Below are 24,032 nucleotides of genomic sequence, written 5' to 3' on the forward strand. Positions count from 1 at the left end.
AAGGTACATGGAGCTATAAAAGAGGCTGTTACTAAACTTCACTACATAAAAGTACTGAAAGTTTACTAGGAGTGGCATTATGCCTAGGTGATAATGCCTCCATTTTTTTTTCAAAAGAAGCATAGCAGGTCAGCTTCTGTTTGAAACTTTCCATTTGTATATCCAAAGCGTCCTGTAACTGTTTTGCATTTTGTGTTCTAAAATTTAGGGGCGCCTGGGTGGCACAGCGGTTAAGCGTCTGCTTTCGGCTCAGGGTGTGATCCCGGCGTTATGGGATCGAGCCCCACATCAGGCTCCTCCGCTATGAGCCTGCTTCTTCCTCTCCCACTCCCCCTGTGTTCCCTCTCTCACTGGCTGTCTCTATCTCTGTCAAATAAATAAATAAAATCTTTAAAAAAAAAAATTTACCACTAACTTGGTCTCTTACGATGACAAAGCAATTAAAATTTGCAGGGGTAAAATGGGCACTGTGAAAACACACAGGCAGCTCAGAGAGAAGTGCTTCATTAAATTTCCTTTAGGGGAGGAGACCTAAAGTGATGAGTACAATTTCACTGAGAGAAATTTGAGCATATTCCATACCGTACGCACAGGATGTAAAAAGAGATTAAGGTCAGCAGAAAAATCTGAAATTGGAACGTAGAGGACTGCATTTTTTCATCCGCATCCTATGGTTACAGAGCGACACTCCATTAAAACACGAGGCTTCCTCACTACTTGAAGGAGCGAAGGTTGCACAAGAGGCAACACAACAGGCCCAAGGCAATGATTTCTCTATCCTGCTAAATCCTACCGTCTCCCCAACGTAATCAAATAATTGCTGGACAGCTCCACCTTGTCTACGCGTTAACCACACAAACGCGAGCAAGCAGATACCTTTGCCAGGAGTCCCAGTGCAACACCAAAACACCTCAAGGCACCTCACGCACGAGTTTAGGGTGCTCACTTCGCTGGACAGAAAAGTGAAAAGCTGAGAAAGAAGCAGCCACCATCCAATGCCTCAAAAGGCCAAGACAGAGTTAAGATGAGGTCGATCCCCGGCTTCTCTTTGCCCACCTTCCTCTGCTCCAGCCCTGGAAGGAGCCACAAGTGAGGCAGAGAAGTTGTGGAAACAAGGAGGGGGTGGGGTGGGATGCGGGAACCCGGGAGAGTTTGGCACAAGCATTTGCATTTGTCCCACACAAGGTCACTTGCTCCAAGTCACTTTTTCCTGCTCCCCCCGGGGCTTCCCGCCAAACGGGCTGCTGGGCTCCGAGGGCAGCTCACCGCGCCCCCTCGGTCCTTCCCTGCGGGCCGCAGCCCCGTCCCGGCCTCTGGGTTCGGGCCGAGGCTCGGACCCAAGCCGGCCTCCCCGATACCCATTTCCGATGCCCGGCGCTTCTCCCAGCCCAATTCCGTCCGGGGCTCCTCCACCTCCAGCCCCCGGGGCTCCCGACAACGTCCTTTTCCTCCCTCAGGACGCCCCTTGCCCCGCCTCCAGTGCCCGGTCCCGCCGGGGGCCGGGACGCCTTTCCCTCCGTCTCCTCCCGCTGCGCTCCCGTCCGGTGCCCACCTGGCGCGGCCCCCGCGCCCGGCCCGTCTCCTCAGCAAGCGGCAGCCTCCCCAGTCCTCCCGGCCCCGCCCCGCTCCCGGGCGGATACAGTTTGAAGCCCCTCAGGATCTCCCTGGCCCGCTCGTCCTTGGCTGACATGATGCGGCGGCTGCCGCCCGCGGCTCTCCCACGCTGGCCCGGTGGAGCCTCGCAGACGGTGCCCAGGAACGGAGGACGGAGCCGCAGCCCGGCCTGAAGACCTCGGGCGAGCAGCGGCAGCGGCCAGACCCGGACCGGCCTCTCCCTCCCCTCAGCTCCCGCTCCTGATCCCTTCTCCTTCCCCCTAGCCTCGGAGCTCCCGCCCCAAAGCCAATGGATAGCCCCCCTCGCCGACTGGCATCCTGAGCAGCCAATAGAAACACTCAGCGGCTTCACCGGGGGGACGACGAGCGTCAGTGGGAAGGGCCCTCCCCGGGAAGTCCCGCAGGACAAAATTTTCTTGAGGTCTTGTTGCCTAGAGTTTGCCCCAGTGGAGGGTTAGCTTCAATTCTGCAGAGGCTCGAGGAGCCCGCTCCCTCCGCCGGGCACACGAGGGCTCTGAGATGACGGCGGGCTGCCCTGTGCGATGTGAGAGAGACTACGTTTCCCAGCATTCCAGGGGGAGTGCCCGGGGGACCACAGATCCCAGCACGCAACAAAGAGGCCCAGGGACTACAAATCCCAGCATTCCTTGCACCCTGTTCCTCTGTAACTTAGACTCCAGTGTGCCGCGCAGTGTGCGCAAATTCATAAACCTTCCCTCAGCTTTGGGGGGTTTCTGAATTCGGAGACTTGAAACTGGGCGGGAAGACCCCCTTAACTCTCAGAAGAGGATGACAGCCCACAGAGAGGTAACATCTGTTTACACGGAACTCAGAAGTCTCCTGCAAATCATGGTAAGGCTGCGAACAACAAACAAAAACACAGATTAAACCATGGGAGATGATACGACAAAATGACTCCTTCAAACTGTGCTTGTTTGTTGGTCTCGGGCGCCTTCTAATTGTTTTGCAGGGGTTTCTCGTGTGCTCCTGCGTTGGACTGGGAGAGAGATCGATTGTATACTCAGAATATCCATACCGGAAGGGATATTAAGAGAATTTGCCAGTCCAACTCCTCTTGTTTTACATACGAGGAAACTGAGGCCCGGAGAGGTGAAGAGATCGTCCACCGGTTACAGCAACTTGGAACAGTTAGAATTCGGCTCTAAGTCTCCTGACCCGCAGTCTGCGCTGTTTACACCACACTAAGGTGGCGATATTTTTAGCAACATGGCTATGTGATTATTATTCTCCTTGGTGAAGTTTCCCCCAGGTTGAAGCACCCAGAGTTAGGCAAGCATTCATTTGGTGGATTTCCTGTAAGGGAAGGAGTGTGATGTTTGCTTATCTTCAGTCTGGGAAGGACTTAGTGGTTTGATTTGTTGTTTGTTGCTCAAGGTGACATTTAATGTGATTTTAGGAACTGGGTAACATCGTGTACGCTAAGGTTTCCTTGGACATCTCCTATCTCTTTTCCTAGGCCTTCCTTCCTCTTCCCGTCCTTCTTTCACCCATCTAGGCACCCACCCAATTTTTCCTTCCATTGTAATTCAACAAAGAGCCTTTTCAGGTTTCCGGTAAAGGCTGGAAGGCATTGTCACAGGCACCAGGAAGATAACCATCTAGTTAGGAAAAAAAGGAAGACTGCTGAGATTTCAAGATGAGCTGCATTAAATGTCGTAAGGGAAAAGTCATCAGAATGCTCCAGAGGTTCTGATGGAAAGATTAATTCCAGCTGGCAAAACTGATGGAGGAGGTGGCATTTGAATTTGAAGAATGGGTGGATTTTTTTTTGTTTGTTTGTTTAAAAAAGTGTATCTTAAAATTTTTTGGTTAATGAGGTATGACATGCAGGAAGGGCACTGTTTTTATATATGTGTGTGTATATATATATATATATGTGTCACATATATGTCACACATATATATATATATGTCACACATATATATATATATATGTCACTACCCCCCAAATGAAGATATAGAACTTTTCCAGCACCTCTGTGCCCCTTCCCAACCGGCACTGCATCCTCCCGTGCCAATAACCACTCTTCTGACTTCTATTACCATAAACTAGTTTTGTTGTGAATTTCATTTATTTGTAATCATACAGTATGTACAGTAGGAGTCTGGCTTTTTTTGTTAATCAGTTATTTTTGTGAGATTCATCCATGTTGTATGTAGCAGTTACTTTTTTTTTTTAATTGCTGACTGGTATTCCATTGTACGTAGCTAGCAATATTTGTCTATTCTGTTGATGGGTATTTAGGTTATCAGTTATCAGTTTTGGGCTTTTGTGAACAAAGCTGCAATGTGCATTCTTATAGGTTCTCTTTGCAGACTCCGCACTCATTTCTAGGAGAGGAGTAGCTGGCTTGTACAGTGTGCATATGATCAGCAACAGTAGTAGATATTGCCAGTTTTCCATAGCGTGTGTATCACTTTCGCCTTCACCAGCAATGTAAGAAAATTCTAGTTGACGCTTATCCTTGTCAAAACAGAGTCTTACCAGTCTTTCTAACTAGCTATTTTGGCTAAATGTGGTATCTTATTAATAGTTTTTCTTACATCGCCTCTGGTGTTGAGCACCTTCACATATGCTTTTTGACTGTTTCAGTGTTCTCTTTTGTGAAGTGCTTGTTCAAGTCTTTTGTGCACTTTCTAAATTGGGCTTTTTGTCTTCTTATTAATTTGTAGTTCTTTATAAAGTTTGGATATGGAGGTCTTTGCTACAGGCTTCACAGATATCTTTTCCAAGTCTGTGGCTTGCCTTTTAGTCTCGCACTGGTCTCTTTCGATAAACAGAAATTCTTAATTTTAATGTAGCGCAATAGTTTCGTGTTTTCTTTTATGATTAGTACTTTTTGCAATAAGTTTAAGAAATCTCTGCCTGTAGGGTTGGTAGGATTTTAAGAGGCAAACAGGAGGGAAGGGCATTGCAAAAAAGAAGAGAGAGCAAGCTTGAGCTTAGGCCCCAGTGTCAGAGAGGGAAGGGGTAGTTGTGTTGGGCATGGAAAGGCCTGGAGTTGGGCTGTGAGAAGGTGGAGCAAGATAAAGCTGTAAAGATTGGAGGGAGCATACTGAGAAGGGCTTTCACTGCAGCCTTGGAGTCTGGACATTATTCTGGGGGAAGTAGAGGCACTGCCAGAATATTTATGAACTCAAACAGAACTTAGTTGTCTTCCTTCCACCGCCAAATTTGCTTTTTCTCTGCAGCCCCATTCACTTAACACCACCTCCAAGACAGCTCCGGCCTACCTACCCAGAATCCTGGGTGATATCTTCCTTCTCTATCCCTGCATTGAACTGGTCACCAGGTGGGATAGATTCTATAGTCTAAATGCCTGCAACAACGTCCCTTTTTCACGCGCAGCTGCCACTGCCTTTGTTCAGGATCTCACAGTCCCTTATCTATACTGTATAATCACCTCAAGAGTTTCCCTGCCTCCAGCTCTCTCTCCATATCCAATCCATTCCTATAGCAGCTAGTGTGATCATTCTAAAGTGTCAATTATTCACACTTCTCACAGGTTAAAAGCCCTAAGTAGTTCCCCAATGCCCTTAAGATAAAGTAAAAACTCCTTTACATGCTTATACTTTTTGTGATTTGCTTGCTCATTCTTCCATGCTCAACTCAAGCCTCATCTCCTCCAGAACCGTGCCTTAAATCACCTCTCCCCAGAGCACAGGCAGGAGAGCCTTATCTGTAGCACTAGGGCGTGATTGCCAGAAAGGTCTGTCTCAGGCACTGTGGGCTCTCCCAGGTAGGAACTTCGCTGTATTAATGTTTTTACCGGGTATAGTACCTTCCATGTGGTTTACAAGACCCTTGATGTCCTGACTCCAGGTCTGTAGCCCTCACTTCTCATCCCTGAACCTTGGGTTCCAGACACTCTGGGTTTCTTTTCTGCATTAGTATATGCTACACAGAGCAAGTCTCTGTGACTATGGTCTGCCGCCTTTTCTTCCCCTTTTTGCCTGGAAGATGCCTGTTTTCTCTTCCCCAACATACATACTCTCTTCTGTGCTTCTGAAGTATTGTCATATCTCTCTCATAGCACTTAACACATTAAAGCTTTTTCTTTTTCTTTTTTTTTAAGTAAGCTCCATGCCCAATGTGGGGCTTCAGCTCACGACTGGAGATTGAGAGTCTCCTGCTCTACCAACTGAGCCAGCCAGGCGCCCCCACATTGAAGCTTTTTGAGGGCAAGAACCTTGTCTTCTCTTTATATAATCTAGAACATTGAAATCAGAACAAGACATTTTTTGAATAAATCAGTGGGTTGGTGCTAGGTTCCTTTGCATTTTTCTGATTTCTGCACTCTGATTCACCAAAAGCAAACAGGGCTCTTTTCCTTGTCTTCAAGACCCGAAAGTCTTCAAATGTATACTTCAAAAGAACCAGCTTAAGTGTTCAGTTGTGTAGCATTCCTTAGCCATCTTCCAGGAGAGTTGCTGAGTACCAAATGCAACGCCATGTGTGTCATTTTGCTCACAGAACCATTGTTGGCTCAACCCATCTCTTCTTGCTTACTTTAAAACGTTTTCTCCACAGAGGTCACGAGTATGGTCTTTGGCTTCCCATAGCCTGGGGTCCAAAGCCGACCTTGCCACTTACTAGCTTTTGGATTTTTAAGCTTAGAGTTAGAAGTTAGGTAATTCAGCGAGACAATGTACACACCAGGCACATGGGAAAACGCTCAATAAACGGGAGTTGTTATTACACTTAATATGTCTTTGTATCCCGGGGTAGCCGCTGCTGCCGTAGGAGCTCCTGAGGGGTAAAGCTCGGCCAAAGCGGTGAATTTCGGGCCCAGGATGGTGATGGTGATGGCGATGGTTTGGGCCCCGCCACTGCCTAGACTGCATTCCTCTCTTCAGGCTCCTCTTCACCCCGTTCCTGGGCTACGACCCACCTCGGACGGTCTCTCCCAGGCCCAGACTGCCCTGGAGGTCTGAGGCCGCCAACACCGCGGGGGGAACCTAGTGTGGGCGGAACTCGAGTGCAGCGGCGGGAGGCTTCCGGGGGAGCCGCAAGGGCAACGGGTCGGCGGAGGCAGAAAAGCGTCGGACGCCGGGCCGATCATGGACGCTTGACAACCTGCGGACAGGCGCCGGGAGGCCGAGCCAGCGACCGAGAGGACGGAGAGGCGGCGAGGGCAGGTAGGGGTCGGCGAGAGGGCGGGGCCCGGCGGGCCAGGCTTGTCCCAGCCGTCTGGCTTAGCGCCAGTCCCAGCGAAAGCCCGTGGCCACGCCGCGCCGGCCCCGCCCCGGGGAGCGCGCCCCGCGGCCCCTCACTCCCCACCCGCGGCCCTGCCGGGAGCACGCCGCCCGCCCTGAAATCCACCCCAGCCTGCAACCCTCAGTTCCTCAGCTGAGGCGGTTCTCGCTTCCCCAACCCCCAAAGGCTGCCTCTTTGCCCCTCTCCTGTGCATCAAAATAGCGCCCCCGCACGACGCGGATTCATCTCCCCTGTGTCGCTAGCCGCCTCCTTCAGCCCTCCCACTTCAGAAAAAAGCGACTCTTCATCGCCTCCTTACTTCTTTGCTCCTACAGGCTTTGCTGCTTAGGCCGAGATTTTTTTGAGGGGCCGAAGTTTCTGTCCATTTCTCTACTCCCTCCCCACCCCCGGCCCTTCCATTCAGTCTCCACACGTGTCCCCTTGGAGGCGAGGTTTTCCTTCCATCATCTCTCCTCCTTCTCCCACCTTACCTCATCTCTCTCCTCTTTCCCCTTCCTTCCTCAGCAACTTTTATTTCCTAGCACTTCGCTTTCTCTGTTTCGGACAAGACATTCTTAAGCAACCCTAAGTGAGGCGACATGCTTGTTTCTTTCATACTGTGGAAGGACTGCGTCCACAGAAAACTTGGTTTCTCTTGCACCAAATTATCGTTTGAGATTTTCTCTTCTTCACTTTACTCTTCCTCTTCTTTTTGTCACACTGCCCCAAAATGTGTCGTTCCTGGTGGAGTAGTCTTTTCTCACACAGGACTCCTGCAGAGTAGGTATGCAGCGTGTGTTCCCATACACTCAGCATGTAATTGGATTATACAATGGAGGGCCCCTGGGTCCCTAATGTCTTCAGGATGGCAATACAATATCTTCATTGTTTTCTCAGATCTTTTTATTATTTTCTTGAGATTTTGTACAAATTCTGAAGTCATATTTGGCAAAATCACATAGCTGTAGGAGGTCAAATAGAGGGCTTTTCCTCAAGGACTTAAACAGCACGTATTTCTTAGTTTGAATATGTTGTTTATGTTTCTCCCTTTTTCTAGGCTCAAATGACTCCTCTGATTAAAGGAGACATCTTTCTTGTCTTTTTGTGGTTTTCCTTATCTGTATCTGGCTGTGGGTGGGATTCTGATGGCACACTGTAAGCTGTAACTGATTGCTTTTGCTTACATCTGCTGCTTCTGTGTATGGGCAAAATTCTCTGTTTCTTAAGTAGAGTCTATAAGTAAGGTAGATATGAAACAGCTACTGAGAAACTCCTGTGTGTTTTTTTGGGTCTGGTCAGTTTTAAGGGCTTACAACGTGCTGCTGTTGGAAGACGGCCACATGGGGATGAAGTGGCTTTTCCTAAGTGTGTCTCAAACCTCCAAGCAAGGACACAATCCCTTTAACTCTAGGTGGAACCCTGTCCATCTTACAAAGTGGTCATAGCATCTGGACTGTTTTCTTTTTTGGATACTATAAAATTAAAGTATTCTGATGTCTGATCTGGCATCGAATAAGCATAGACTTTGCAAAAGAGAAGGAAGAATGGTTGAAATACTTTTCTTTTGGACAGATCTCAAGGCCAGAGAATGGCAGGTGAACAGAAACCCTCAAGTAACCTCCTGGAACAGTTTATTTTACTAGCCAAAGGTACCAGTGGCTCAGCCCTCACTGCTCTCATAAGCCAAGTCTTGGAGGCTCCTGGAGTATATGTCTTTGGAGAACTGCTGGAGCTGGCCAACGTGCAGGAGGTAAGAGCAGTTCCAAACAATTTCTCTGTCTTCTTTGTTCTAAACCTTCCTGTGGTTCTCCAGGTTTCCAAGGAAATTCAGTGGTGAAGGATTGTGAACCTGTGAGAGGTGCTGTTGAGGGAGGGATGGGAATTGGGGGGGAAGAGGGAAGGAGACGAAGGATGATGATTGGGCTCCTCTGGTCAATGTTTTCATCTCAACTTGGGGTAAAATTAGATTGGGTTATTAATAATTTGAAAGATAGGGGAAAAATCCACTTGAACCTGATAAATAAGAAAAGTAGAGTATAAGCATAGCTGATGTTTAACAGAGGTAGTTTTAGGCATTTTCGAGGACTAAAAAACCTCCAGCACAAATATAGACAAGAAAGATCGGTCAGGTACATACAAAGCAGAAAATGGTTGCTATTGAACATAAGCTGGGCATGAAGAAGGAATATATTGTCCTGTTGAAAATGGCAATGTTGTGCTAATGGATGTGTAAAAAAATATGACATGAAAAGCTGGGAAGTAGTCCTTTTTGCTTTGTTTGCTTCTATTTTTGATTGTTGTTATTGAAACGTTGGGTATCTAGTTGTGGTTCTTGTGCCTTAAAAATGAGAAGACTGGTGAAGAATGACTAGGTGGAACAAAGATATGTAAAGCAACCTACACTTTTCAACCTCTACTTCTCACTTCGGATACTTTTACATTTATTGATTCGTACTTTATATTGACTGTTTGATTGATTGAAAAATCTGGCAACATCTTGATTGTTTTGGGGGTTGTGCTCAGAAGCTCTTGGAGGGTAGGTTAGCTCCCTGTTTACCGTCACAGCTTCTCTCTGGCTGCCCAGGATGGTGTTAGCTCTGGGGGTGGCCGCCACGCACAGATCAGTGTGGTGCTTGTTCTTGTGGCTTGCGTGCACCATGCTGCTGAGAGTGGCCTGGGCATTCGTGTTGATGGTGGTCCATATGTAGGAAGTGGCTGGCTTTTGCTGTCTGGTTCTTCACTTCATGACCATTAGGACACCTTTGCCATCAGGTGCTGGCTCCATGTCCATAGCCTTGTGGTGAATTAGCCGCTTGTGGCAGAAGCGTGGGCCTTCGGATTATGGGACTTGCTGTTGCACATCTTCTTATTCCTCTTGATTGGGAAACTGGAGCAGTTCCCCATGACCCTCCGTTGCTCATGTATGGACGTGGTGTCATCTTGTCTTGCTGTGATAAACGGAGACAGAAAGAGCCACTTTTACGTTTTAATCGTGAACTTTTTTTTAAAAGAGGGGTTTGGGGAGAGAGAGAATCTTAAGCAGGCTCCGCACCCAGCGTGGAGCCCGATGCAGGGCTCGATCTCACAGCCCTGAGATCATGACCTGAGCCAAAATCAAGAGTTGGATGCCTTACCAACTGAGCCACCCAGGCACCCCATGAATTTTTATTTAATGTCATCCTTGCTTGCTAGACTGTAAGCGCTGTAAGGGTAAGGTCCCCATTGTTTCCTTAGCGCTTAATATGTAGTCTGACACACAGTAGGCTTTTAGTAAAAATTAATTTACCAGAGTTGTAAAAGAAATCCTGTGAGGAAAAATTTTTAAAACTAGGTTTATTATTTTTTTTAATAGGCTTTATCTTTTTAGAGCAGTTTTAGATTCACAGCAAAATTGAGAGGAAAGTAGAGATTCCCAGTATATCTCTGCCCTCATACATGGGTAGCCTCCCCCATTACCAATATCCCCCTCCAGTGCGGAACCTACACTGACACATCATTATCACCCAAAGACCATAATTTACATTAGGGGTCACTCTTGGTGTTGTACATTCTGTGGATGTGGATAAATGTGCAATGACATGTGTCCACCGTTACAGTTTCGTACAGGGTAGCTTCACTGCCCTAAAAATCCTTGGTGTTCCACCTATTCATCCATCCTTCCCCTCTTAATCCCTGGCAACTATTGATCTTTCTACCCTCTTCCTAGTTTTGACTTTTCCAGAATGTCATATAGTTGGAATCATACAGTATGTAGCCATTTCAGATTGGCTTCTTTTACTTAGTCATATGCATTTTAATTTCCTCCATGTCTTTTTATGGCTTGATAGCTTATCATTTTTTCAACAGAAGAGATGACAAAGGAGTAATAGTTCCTTCAGGTTCATAAAAAGCCTGAATGAATATGCCAAGTGGTTGTTTCATAACTGTGGAAGATGGCCTGAGAGGAGATGGATGAAAATTAAAATGAGAGACATTGATTTAGGCCAGTGGGAGAAGTTTTGGAGTCTCTTCCCTAAAGAAAATAGTCTTTAGGGTTAGTATTGTAATTGTCTGTCTGAAAAGTAGGGGCTAGATTTGATGGTCTCTTCCTCGTTTGTTTTAGGACCCCAAGAGGTTCTTGATAACCTGAGGAGGTAGACTGGGTTAATAGGAAGCCAGAGTTCTCATGGGGGTGCTGAGCAAATCACCTCTATCTCCCCAGGTTTGGTTTTTTCCATGTGTGAACTGGGAACCCTAGTTGCTTTTCAGTGGTCTGAAATGATAGATGAAATTCTTGGAAAATGTTTTTAAAGATTTATTTCTTTATTTTAGAGAGAGAGCGAGTGGGGGGCGGTGGGGCGGAGGGAGAGGGAAAGAATCTTAAGCAGGCTCCATGCTAGCATGGAGCCTGACGTGGGGCTGGATCTCACGACCCTGAGATAATGACCTGAGCTGAAATCAAGAGTTAGATGGTTAACTGACTGAGCCACCCAGGCGCCCCTCCAGTCTTTGTCTTAATGGCAAGGAAATTCTAAGAAAGCCTGAACTTCTCCTGGTACTTGCTGCTTTGTGTGTGTGTGACAAAAGCAGTTGCTTAGGCATGCTATGTGGAGTGTAAAACATGTATTCCTGAGAGAGAAAAATTAAATATAAAATTAAATAAATCTTACTTATTTTTTCCCAGAGACTCAGAGTTGGAAGGGACCTCAGGGACCATCTAGTAAAACAGTCAGCTGTGGCACATGATCGTCACCCTTTGCTTGAACACTCCTATCATTGGTAGACCGTTTGGTCTGTGAACTGTTTTTGTTTTTTCCTTCCTCAGCTTGCAGAAGGAGCTAATGCTGCATATTTGCAGTTGCTGAACCTGTTTGCCTATGGAACATACCCAGATTACTTAGGTGAGTTGGTTAAGCTTTTCCAAAGACTTTTCTTAATTATGTCACTCTATTTGGACATAATGCTTCCATGAGGATCACTGAACTCTGGGATATAAAGCATGGGGTGGGGACTTTCTGACCTGGCTGTTTTCCACTTTCCTGTGCACTGTAGGTGACCTCACATGAGGTTTTTACTTCTTACCCTTTATATCTCTGTGGGTAAAAGGGGGACTATGTTTATGCTCTTGTGTAAATATATTCCTTATTTATATTCTAGATGAGATTCTTGAGGACTGGTGTTTGTAGAACACTTGAAGTGTTGTGAAGTGACAGAATACCCACTTGTAAAGTACTTAAGTGTTTTAAATATTATCAGAATAATGTCACTATATTAGAGAATATTTGGAAAATAGGACACAAAGTCACTTGTTGTATCACCATTAAACTACTGTTAGCATTATGGTGCTGGACTTTTCCCCCCTTGTGCTATTATGTAGGTGTCATTCAGTTATGTATGTGATATTGTATCTTTTTTCATTTACTTCATAGGCATTTATCCATGTTTTATGTCTTTGTAGTCATTTTTAACATTTTATGATCTAAAACTCCGTATTCAGCCCATTCCCTCTTGTAGGTCATTTGAATCTTTTTTTCTTTCTTCCTTTCTTTTTTTCTTAAAGATTTTATTTTTAAGTAATTTCCACACCCAACATGGGGTTCGAACTCATGACCCCAAAATCAAGCGTCACATGTTCCACTGACTGAGCCAGCCAGGGGGCCTTGATCATTTGAGTCATTTTATATTAGGATTTTAAGTATCAGGAATGAGGTGAATGCATGTCTAAACACTAACTTACTTTGACTCAAGCCATTTTTGTTTGGCTTCCCTAGTTTTTGTTGGTATGACAAAGGCCTGGTAGTTTATTTTAATGGTATGACTCAGGGCCTTCCCTCCTATATCCCAGACTTCTTTTACCCTTTCTTTCCTCCTGGTCACTTGTACCTACCCTGTGCTGTGTCATCTGGACAATTTGTCACGTGTTAGTTTTTTCTGACCTTTGCTTTGTTCCAGTGAGGGTGTCTTCTGTTTCCATCCTCATTAAAGGGACAACATTGCACAGACTGGAACCCGACTGTATGAATTATATTCTAGCTCCCCTTCTACTACCTGTGTGTCCTTTGGCAAATTAAATAATCTTCTGTACCTCAGTTTCCTTATCTGTAAAATGGGAGTAATAATAGATGTCCGCAATCCTTTACCTGCACTCCTGGGGCTAGATGCTTCAGAATTTAGAATTTTGGGAACTCTAAAGAGGTACTATGATGCATATGCCTTTTTATGTAACACCTCCAAGATGTGGGCAGCACCTGTAATGAAAACACATCCACAGTTTTGCAACTAAACAAATGAAGTTGTATGACAAGTGAGATTAAAAGCCTGCTTCAGTTGAGGTCAGGAATTGCCACCAGATGAATTTCAGCAGCATGCCCAAGAAAAAAAGTCAGTTTGGATTCACCTTTTTGGAATCCAGGATTACAAATAAGAAATTGAAGGCATTTGGGATCTGTCGTGCGAGGTTGTTTTGAGGACTGACTGGATGTGTGTGTACATGTGCCCTGTGGCTGCTGCCATTGCTCTTGTTATCGTTACTGTTATTACTAAAATTTTGCCCATTCTTCAAGGCTCATCTCAGACTCCTGTCTTTCTTTTTCTTTCCTATCCCTCCCAAGATGATTGTGCTCACTTGCTGTCTCCCTTTCTCTGTTTCTTTCCTTTTCTCTCCTACCTCCCCACTCCTCCTCAGCCTCTTGCTCTCTCCTGATAGTTTGTACCTTTCTTCTGGTGGTTCTGTCTTGCATCTGTAGCTGTTGAAATACCCGATTATAAGACTGAGGACAAGTCCAAGGCCCTGGAGTTGAACAGGTCTGGTGGTTATTGTCTCTGGGGTTGTGTAGCGTAGCAGCCCTGACAGGGCCCATCTTATCTGTCCTTGACTTCCCCAAATCACTTAAGACAGGACATTGTACATAACAGATTCCCAGTGAAGACATGCTGACCTTGGTTGAATGTCACAAAGGGCACAGATAGTATTCCATTAAGGTGATTGTCGTATTTTGTGCATTCATGCCTGGCTTTTCAGGAGCACATGGTCTTCCAGAGAAGACAGGAGGTGCCCCTGGAACATTTTGCCTCATGAATAAGTGCAGAGTCATGACAGTGAATCAATAGTAGATTTGGTGTGGGGCGTTGGCGGGCTTATTCCATAAAGAAATTCTAATTTTATTTTGTGTCTTGATTTTTGTGGTGGGTGGGACTGAGCAGCCAACAAGGAGAGCCTGCCAGAACTGAGCACAGCTCAGCAGAACAAGCTGAAACACCTTACCATCGTGAGCTTGGCGTCGAGAATGAAGGTATAGTGCCGACCTCTTCCTCTCCTGCTCCTCACCCTTAGGCAGGTGTTGCACTGGCATCAGTGCACGAGCTCCCAGCTATGCACAGTAGTCATACCATGAACGCATAAAATTGGCTTGGCAGAGGACAACAGAGGTAAAGATAACAATTAAAATAGTGTAGACAAGTATTCACCATTTCATTCAGGAAAAGTATGCCCAGGAGACCTTGTGAATCAGCAGGTCTCAGTTCTGGCATGCTGCAGTGACTCACTTGGTGTGAGCATTTTGCCGTACCAAAGGAAGACAGCTGTTTCGAGATAACGTAGTTTTTTAAACGGGGGCATCTCAAGGCAAGTTAACCACTTCATCTGTTGCTCAGTGCACAGTGAACTGTGCCAATGCTGGAGGAAAAACTTGCTATGTTGGACTTACTGACAGCTAGATTTTTAATACGCTGCCTCCCTCTGGGGATTGTCAAGCTTAATTATCTTAATCGGGATTTTTGCCTTATATGCTATCTTTAGATGCTAACCTTCTCTAAGATAACCACTCCATCATATCTCTGAGTTCTCTGCCCCATTCGATTTAGAAAAGGCCTTGCAGCCAGCTTCTTGTAGCCATTAACAAAGAAGATCCAGATTTGGTTAATTTATAGTTGATTTTGGCTCTTTGCCCAATCCCGGCACAACTCTCTAAGTTTTTGTGGGGCTTTGCCACTGGAAGGGGTTTGCCCTTTGCATTTCCCCTGTGTGATTGAGCTTGAGAGATGTAGATTTGTTCTTGCATTGCCATTTCAGTTGCTGAGGTCATTTTCCCTGGACTAACAACAAATTTCTGATTCTCAGTCTGGCATTTCGGGTGGGAGGCCTGTTTTCTTAGGAAATGAGGACCTGGCCTTTTTTTTTTTTTTTTTTAAGCCTGGCCTTCCCAAGTGTAATAAAGAGTAGGAGTAACTTTTTTCCTTATTTCTGCAACCTGTCATTATAAGCCCATCTGCATCCCTGGGTTTCAGACCTCTAGTCATAAAAAACCCCTCCAGGTATGTTTGCTGTTACTCTCTTGTTTGTATATCTCTTCGTCCTATCTGTTTCAGAGATTTGATTGCTGTCTTAACCTCCAAACTAGTAGTGATGTGTCCAGAAAACTGGATATTTAGATATACAGTTGTCTTGGATAAATGTAAAATGTTGGTGTGTCCAGTAAGGGACTGTTGTTGGGGAATTGACATTGATTGCAAGAGTCTGAGAAAACAGATGTAAACTTCAGGATGACCCCTGAGCTGGGAGTATCCACTGGCCACCTGTAGATGGATATGTTAGCCTGAAAATTTTTTTGTTTGTGCTCTCCTGGGTAGGCAGCGAGATCTCCTCTCCAGTGTCTGAAGTTGTTTGGAGTTTGTGATGATCTGGCATTTTACGTCTGAAAGCTTCCAGAAGGTGGCAGAGTGGCACACGCCGAGTATTTCCCTTTCTCTTCTGGGACATTTTCTAAGAGTGCTTCACAACATGAAAGCTAAAGGCTGGGTGAAGTCCAGGAGGTAGAGAATCTAGGAGAATGCATTCATAGATGCTGTGGGTCTTGTTTGGATCCCATAGGTCCCACAGCTCACATTTATCTATGTCTTGTTGCCATTGATATTAATAATTACCACCACACTGCATTTCCCAAACCCCTGAGACAGGTGTACACCCGCATTTTCTTTAGCTCTTGTCAGTGGTTTTTGTAAATATCATATGGCTTTATCTGCAGTGTATCCCCTACTCTGTGCTGCTGAAGGACCTGGAGATGCGGAATCTCCGAGAACTGGAAGACCTCATCATTGAGGCTGTCTACACTGACATCATCCAGGGGAAGCTGGACCAGCGAAACCAGCTGCTGGAAGTGGATTTCTGCATTGGCCGTGACATCCGAAAGAAGGATATCAATAATATTGTCAAGACCTTGCATGAATGGTGAGGCTGAAAGAAGGAGGAGTCCCTTCTTATTAGGGAGGGGGACATATGGCATGCCCTTTGTGCCTCTGCTTGGGGAAATGTTTTCTCCCAGTATCAGCTGGGGCTGCTTGGGAGCTGGAGCATTAGGACCTTAAGCCAGGGAGTGGGGCTGCATTTGCGACCAGAGCTGTATGGCAGCAGGAATCCCTGCAGGCCTCCCAGGGCCTTGGTTGTGAAATAGTTCTCGTTGTGCGGCAGGGGGTGGGGGGGGGGGGACGGCTGTTTCATAGCAGGCTTGGCAGGTGGAGCCTCTGAAGCCTAGCCGTGTGACACGGATCCAGTGCTTTGCAAATTCAGCCTCCGAGTTTGACCAAGCTCAGGAAGTTAGTGTTGCTCAGATTCTGTGGATACGAGAACCCACGTTCAGCATCAGTAACATTGGGCTAGTGTTGGTAAAACATTGTGAGGGATAGTGAAGACAAGGAATGGGTTATTCTAAGTTGAAACACAGACGCATACACAGACTATTTGATAACCATATTCTGGTATATAAAAAGAAGTGGGACATTTGCATGTTTTCTATTTTATTTTTTTTTGCATATTCTCTATTTTAATGGAACTTGATGTTTGCAAGAGCTTTGGACATTCTACAAGGATTTGTTATGTACTTACTAAAATGATTTGGAGCTTATAAAGCCAGATGGGTCTAGCTGGAGAAGAGGCTTTAGCTGAGTGTTGAAGGAGGGCAGGGTTAGGGCATAGTTGGAGGTGAGGAGAGCATGTCCTCAGGCAGGCACATGGTGTTGTTGGAAATCATGAAACAGAGCAGGCAAGCTTTTTGCAGAGGGTTAGGGAAATTGTCTTCTTTAAAATGGACTGAAACATTTCAGGCATGAGTGGCCGAGGTTTGACTCCCTGACCCCCTGTCCAAACCCCTCTGAGTTTCCCTCACTTCGGCTACTATTGGACCCTAGGGCATGTACTGTCCACCCCTTTCCCCAGGTTCTGTCCCAAGTGTGGCCCCAAACGCCTTCCCTTTACAACACCTGACACAGGCAGGAACTTTCAAAAGATTGTAAAAGTGTTCAATCAGAATAAATAGGAAATAAACTTAGAAAGCACCCTTTGCATGAAAGTGCCCTGGCACACAGATCTAGGCCTCCAGTCCTACTGTGTCGGCTGCCTTACTCCATCTTTGAGATGACTGATGCTGTTTCCATGCCCATAGTCTAACTTCACCATGTTTCCATGGAGAGGTGCCATCTGAACCCCATCCCAGGATGGTTACTAGTATAGATTCTTAAAGCTTGTGTTGAGGCACTAGAGTTAGATTTGAAATAAAATTGTTAGGTCGAGCAGTACTCCAAATATGGCAGAATGTTAGCAATTACTGACTTTAAGGTAGAGGATAAATGTGTATTTATTGTACTATTCTTTCAACTTTTTTGTAGGTTTTAACATTTCCAAAAAAAGTGGGGAAATGAAATAATGAGGGGAATGGCAATTAGGAAGTAACAAACTTTTTTTTTTTTTTTTAAGATTTTATTTATTCACTTATTTTAGAGAGAGAGAGTGTGTGAGAGCAGGGGGAGGAGCAGGGGGAGAAGCAGAGGTAGAGGGACAAAAAGACTCTGCATTGAGCATGGAGCCCCATGCAGGGCTCAATCCCATGACCTCAGATCATGACCTGAGCCTAAATCTAGAGCTGGGGGGCACCTGGGTGGCACAGTCTGTTAAGCATCTGCGTTTGGCTCAGGTCATAATCTCAGGATCCTGGGATCGAGCCCCACATTGCGCTTCCTGCTCAGCAGGGAGTCGGCTTTTCCCTCTCCCTCTGACCCTCCTCCCTGCTTGTGCTGTCTTTCTGTCTCAAATAAATAAAATCTTAAAAAAAAAAAAATCAAGAGCTGGACGCTCAACTGACTGAGCCACCTGGGCATCCCGGAAGTAACAAACTTCTGAGAAAAGGGGCAGTCTTTAGGGGCGCCTGGGTGGCTCAGTCGGTTAAGCGTCTGCCTTTGGCTCATGTTATGATCCCAGGGTCCTGGGATCAATCCCCGCATTGGGCTTCCTGCTCAGTGGGGAGCCTGCTTCTCCCTCTCTCTCTGCTGCTTCCTCTGCTTGTGCTCTCTTGCTGTCTCTCTGGTGAATAAATAAATTTTTAAAAAATCTTAAAAAATAGGATGCTTTTAGAAAATCATTTTTTCTGTTGAGAAAAGTGGTAAATCTGTGCCACATGTAAGGTCTAAGATCTCCTAATTCCCTTAGGGGTACATTCTAAAAACCTTTCCCATGGGATACAAAAGTTGACGTTCGGGCTGTGTTCTAGGAAACCATCCCACATCGTCCGTGTTTGTCTCCAGGTGTTATATATTCAGAAATACTGGTTTTGGAAGTTGTGAAGGGCAAGAGCCTTCCTTGGCAGATAGGGTGTTAAGGGAAGTCCCTATCAGGTGTTGGGGATGGAGGTTTTGGAGGCTGGAGGAGAGCTCCCAGGCCTTTCTGTGGCTCCTTTCAGGGCTGGTTATCTCCATTGTAGGTGCGATGGCTGCGAAGCAGTTCTGCTAGGCATCGAGCAGCAAGTTCTGCGAGCCAACCAGTACAAGGAGAACCACAGCCGAACTCAGCAGCAGGTAGAGGCAGAGGTAAGGAAGAGGACATCTGTTACCTTCTCCAGAGTATCCCTGTTTGATCCTTCATTTTGTGATTCTTGGTGTAGGTGCAACAGCCACCAACAAACAGGCACTGGGCTAGCGGGGTACAGATGCGGATGACGTGGTCCCTGCTTTTCATACTCTCTGTCTCCTTTCTGATTCCTGGTGGCTGGAGGGTGAGCAGGCTTGGAGAGCGGAGAATGTTGTCATTCCATGGTACACGTGTACCTTCCAGGTGTAGAGCAAAAGAAACGAGTTTGGGGGTGGGCCTTAAAGATGGGTGAAAGGGTGGTGGTTAGCAGGCGGGGTGGAGGGAAGGGTGTAGTGGGGCAGGCGCATGTGGGGCTTCAAGGCCCTGGTTCTGCTCTGCTTCTGAAGGTGTGTGGTAGGTGCACTGTGGGTATTTTATTCTTTAAGCTACACATGTATGTTATAACCTTTTAACATGCATGATTTCATGTTGAAAAAGGAAGAAAGGGGAAACATTTGGCAGATGAAACGCAAGTGAAGAAAGTGTGTGATTATGATTTTAGTGATACCTGGTTGTTCCGGACACTTTTAGCCTCTCAAAACACAGGCTGTGTAGCCTTTGGGTTCATGGGAGCTTGTGTGCCTGTGGCCTGGACATTTGTGGAGCAACCTCAAAATTCAGAGCCCATAAGATAAAAATTTTGGCATTGGAAGTCCTTACCTAGTGCGATGGAGCTTGAAGTGTTCATGGTTTTTAATGAGTTTTAGAAGTCATGTGTCCAGGAGTATGGCAGAATGGGACCCAGAGTTATGTTCTTAAGAAACATAAGAAAAGTAGATGTGCTTTCCAAAGGGGGATTTGTGGAGTTTGAGGATTTCCCTTACTCTGTTATATGTACTCCTTGAGAATAAAACCTTATTTGTCTTTGTAAGACCAGTTCCTTGTCACATGCCTAACCCATAGTAGGTGCTCTGTTTTTGCCCCGAATATTTCTGGTACACCCTGTGTCTCTGTGGATTGCTGAACTCCACTTCTCATGTAGTAGAACACATTTATTTTTGATATACACACACGCCTACATACATAAATATACATACCAAGTCTGTGAATTATCAGTACACTGTTTAATTTTTAACCCTACTTCTAGCCAAAGAAGTCTGAATTACACTTAATTTAGCATTAGCCAATGACAAATACAGTTAGAACAGTAAGCCTGCTACTTCTCTAATAAGCTATGTAATCCCTGTGTTGAAGATTGTGGTGTCTTCTCTGAGCTGGCATTGATGTCTGAGCAAAGTAGCAAGGGCTAACCACTCTCTCCTATCCATTGATTCTTCTCTATAAATTAAACCATGGAAACGAATGAAGTTTGGAGGTGAAACACATCCACTGACCTGGGGTACCTTGTGTGAGGCAAACCATCTTTAACATGGTTGGTAGCTGGAGAGGAGCCAGATCACTGCTGGCGACCCCACTGTGCCCAGACTGTTGTAATTGTGTGGTAGGTGGTGGGCTTGGATTGTCCTCACTAGCAAAAATGAATATTAGTTTTAGAATTTTGAGTGGTTCAGGTTTATTTCCATGACAAATGGCATCTGATGAAAGAAGGCACTGACTAATGGCGAGGCATGACCAATACTTAGAGAACAGTGTGGGCTCTTAAATTATGGTTATTACAAAGAAAGAGAGAGCCAGTGCGACCCACTGTTGGAAAACCACAGCTGCAGTTACTCTACTGGCAGAACCCGATGCTGCCACCAGGTGGCGGTAATAATTTGGTTAAATTTGAGAGAAGGAAATTTGAGGAAAAGACCAGGGCCGCCACCACCACCAATTAAAACAGTGTACTGTCTTAACAGTCTTCTAGAAAACCTGGAACAGATCAGTATGAGAAGAGAGGGAGTATGGTGAAAACCCAGAGCCTTGTCCGTTTTCTGTTCCGTAAATGTATAATCTGGGTACTTAGTGTAGGATGCTGATCATTCCCCAGCATAAGGCACATAGAAGGCTGTTTGTTAACTTGAAAAGAAAACAAATCTACCAAGAACGAAGGTGTAATTCTGTCTTATTCTGCTTGTATTTATGCTTCTGTTACCCTTAACTGAACTTTTTTAGCCATTTTCTCAACTAAGTTGATCTTTTATTGTCCTTAAGTGAGGTTGCTTGTCTTCAGAGGGAAAAACTTGATTCCCCTCCCCCCCAAATCTTGTTAACAGCAGCTTGCTTCTGGTGAATATTAGCTTCAAGAGCCTTCCCTCTTAATGAAGTCAGCCCTATCATAAACTGCTTAAGAATATTTCTCTCCTTTTAGCTGCTCACAGAAGTAACCCGTATTAGTTACACTTCCAGCATACCCGGGGGAGATTGAACAGTAACAGTAAAGCTATTTCATTATCTCTGAGCAGGTGCTCTGGAGGGGAGGTCATGATTAGTCAAAGCATTACAAAATACCTTCTCGCTTATATTTGATTTTGAAGTATATATATTTTTTACATTTGAATGAGCTTATGTCTGAGGTTCTGTGGAATGTCAGTATATGGCTCTTACTACATTCAAAAAATAGACTATGTTCCAGGCATGTAGGTGATAAACCGTAATTGGGCAAAATAAGCTGTTTTCCATTCTGTAGAGATTCCCAGGGGTTAAATTAGTGACAGATCTTGAGGTCTGGTGGCTGCCAGAGTACAGCAGGAGGGTGCCCCGCCTGTTTCCTCCTAGAGGGTCATTCTCACCACCTCTCGGCTCTCCTCGTCTTTGATCTTTCCAGCTGTGACTCTGCTTCCTCTTGTCTGCCTTTGCCCCATAGCCCAATGTGTTCCTCCCCTAGGAGGCTCTTAATGCTCCTTTTTGCCTGAATTTTTAAGGCCTCTAATGGAGCTAGGCTGCAGTCTTGTTAGCAGGTGCAGTCCCATTTGAAAGTTCCCAAAGGCCCATGGTTTGAAGGACTTGATAAACTTTGGGTCATCTGGGGTCGTGAGATGTGGGTGGCCTGCAAGCCAGCCACTCACAGAAGAAAATTGGCAGGGGCCAGGGACATTTAGGCCAAAGAAGACACGTCTGTGCGGATATTTGTCATCATTTGAAGGGTGGCTCCGTGAAAGAAGAACTAGACTTGTCATGATTGTTCCACATGACCAAAACAGGTTTAATTGGTGACCTACCTGGGTGGCCAAAATGCACCTTTAAATAAAACAAACGGAAACCAAATATCTCTTTTGTAAGAGAAAAGGTGGCAAGCCATCATTTGCTTTTGATTCTTCTTTTGCTGTATTCCTAAGTAACTGACCTGAATAAGAGATACCAAAGCAGCAGTGAGCCCCTGGGAAGTGGGGTGCCTCGGGTTCAAGAGGGCATATCTTTTTAAAAAAAAAATTTTTTTTTAAGATTTTATTTATTTGAGAAAGAGTGTGCATGAGCACGAGCAGGGGGTGGGGTAGAGGGAGAGGGGAAGCAGATTTCCTGCTGAGCAGGGAGCCCAACGACTCGGAGCTCGATACCAGGATCCTGAGATCATGACCTCAGCCGAAGGCAGATGTTCAACTGACTGAGCCACCCAGGCAACCTGAGATGGCGTGTCTTGGACTGGCAGGACAGTGGGTGAAGCCACACTTGACTTAGAATGCCCTCTGTATTCACTGTCCCAGCCCACAGTCCTCTGTTGATGCTCCTTTTAGAAGGTTGTAGTGTTGATCCAGGTGACAGCAGGTTAGGGCATGGCTGTTCCTACATCGCAAAACAAAAACAAAAACCAAAATAAAAGATGAGCTTTAATCTAGTCAAGGCTCATTTTGCAGATGATAGATCTCTTGCAGGAGCCTGGTGTTGGCCTTAAAACATAGCATTGTTTCTTCTCTGTGTTAGGACTGCCGCTTACTCAAGCTCTTGATATTGTGACTGCTGAGAACTTTTTTTTTTTTTTAAAGATTTTATTTATTTATTCGACAGAGATAGAGACAGCCAGCAAGAGAGGGAACACAAGCAGGGGGAGTGGGAGAGGAAGAAGCAGGCTCACAGGGAGGAGCCTGATGTGGGGCTCGATCCCATAACGCGGGGATCACGCCCTGAGCCGAAGGCAGACGCTTAACCGCTGTGCCACCCAGGTGCCCCAGAACTTTTTTTTTTTTTAATGTTTTTTTATTATATTGTTAGTCACCATACAGGACATCCCTGGTTTTTGATGTAAAGTTCGATGATCCATTAGTTGCGTATAACACCCAGTGCACCACGCAATACGTGCCCTCCTTACTACCCATCACCAGCCTATCCCATTCCCCCACCCCCTTCCCCTCTGAGGCCCTCAGTTTGTTTCTCAGAGTCCATAGTCTCTCATGCTTCATTCCCCCTTCTGATTACCCCCTTTCGTTATCCCTTTCTTCCCCTACCGATCTTCCTAGTTCTTATGTTCCATAGATGAGAATAATCATATGATAATTGTCTTTCTCTGCTTGACTTATTTCACTTAGCATTATCTCCTCCAGTGCCGTCCATGTTGCAGCAAATGTTGAGAACTCGTTCTTTCTGATAGCTGAGTAATATTCCATTGTATATATGGACCACAACTTCTTAATCCAGTCATCTGTTGAAGGGCATCTCAGTTCCTTCCGCGATTTAGCTATTGTGGACAATGCTGCTATGAACATTGGGGTACATATGGCCCTTCTCTTCACTACATCTGTATCTTTGGGGTAGATACCCGGTAGTGCAATGGCTGGGTCATAGGGTAGCTCAATTTTTAACTTTTTAAGGGACCTCCACGCTGTTTTCCAGAGTGGCTGTACCAACTTGCATTCCCACCAACAATGTAGAAGAGATCCCCTTTCTCCACATCCTCTCCAGCAATTGTTGTTTCTTGCCTTGTCAATTTTTGCCATTCTAACTGGCGTAAAATGGTATCTTAGTGTGGTTTTGATTTGAATTTCCCTGATGGCTAATGATTTTGAACATTTTTTCATGTGTCTGTTAGCCATTTGTATGTCATCATTGGAAAAGTGTCTGTTCATATCTTCTGCCCATTTTTTGATTTGTTTATTTGTTTCTCATGTATTGAGTTTGAGAAGTTCTTTGTAGATCTGGATACCAGTCTTTTATCTGTAGTGTCATTTGCAAATATATTCTTCCATTCCGTGGGCTGCCTCTTAGTTTTTTTGACTGTTTCCTTGGCTGTGCAGAAGCTTTTTATCTTGATGAAGTCCCACAAGTTCATTTTATCTTTTGTTTCTCTTGCCTTTGGAGATGTGTCATGAAAAAGGTTGCTTTGGCCGATGTCGTAGAGGTTGCTGCCTATGTTCTCCTCTAGGATTTTGATGGATTCCTGTCTCACATTGAGGTCTTTCATCCATTTGGAGTTTATCTTTGTGTATGGTGTGAGAGAGTGGTCAAGTTTCATTCT

The 24,032-nt window shown here is 45.4% G+C and overlaps 2 protein-coding genes across 9 annotated transcripts in view; one reads left to right on the forward strand and one right to left on the reverse strand.

The window, feature by feature from the left end:
• PDE6D (phosphodiesterase 6D) overlaps positions 1-1,876 on the reverse strand; it is a 47,780-nt gene extending 45,904 nt beyond the window's left edge. Inside the window, exon 1 of the mRNA XM_045794127.2 lies at positions 1,641-1,876. Within this exon, the coding sequence (XP_045650083.1) occupies positions 1,641-1,690 (50 nt within the window). The 5' untranslated portion in view covers positions 1,691-1,876. The remainder of the gene's footprint in view (positions 1-1,640) is intronic.
• Positions 1,877-2,244: 368 nt separating this feature from the next.
• Positions 2,245-24,032, forward strand: part of COPS7B (COP9 signalosome subunit 7B) — a 29,235-nt gene continuing 7,447 nt past the window's right edge. Inside the window, exons 1-8 of one of the 8 annotated variants that reach the window (XM_087864365.1) lie at positions 2,247-2,466; positions 2,585-2,821; positions 6,364-6,773; positions 8,404-8,581; positions 11,636-11,711; positions 14,014-14,102; positions 15,834-16,036; positions 18,558-18,663. In XM_087864365.1, the coding sequence (XP_087720491.1) occupies positions 8,420-8,581; positions 11,636-11,711; positions 14,014-14,102; positions 15,834-16,036; positions 18,558-18,663 (636 nt within the window). In that variant the 5' untranslated portion in view covers positions 2,247-2,466; positions 2,585-2,821; positions 6,364-6,773; positions 8,404-8,419. Of the gene's footprint in view, positions 2,467-2,499; positions 2,822-6,363; positions 6,774-8,403; positions 8,582-11,635; positions 11,712-13,581; positions 13,615-14,013; positions 14,103-15,833; positions 16,037-18,557; positions 18,664-24,032 lie in introns of those variants that run through there. The other 7 variants (XM_087864373.1, XM_087864382.1, XM_045794124.2 and 4 more) reach the window with 7 other exon arrangements.

This window comes from Ursus americanus, chromosome 1 (genome assembly GCF_024610735.1).
Source record: "Ursus americanus isolate L20-20 chromosome 1, mUrsAme1.1.p, whole genome shotgun sequence".
Lineage (NCBI taxonomy): Eukaryota > Metazoa > Chordata > Mammalia > Carnivora > Ursidae > Ursus > Ursus americanus.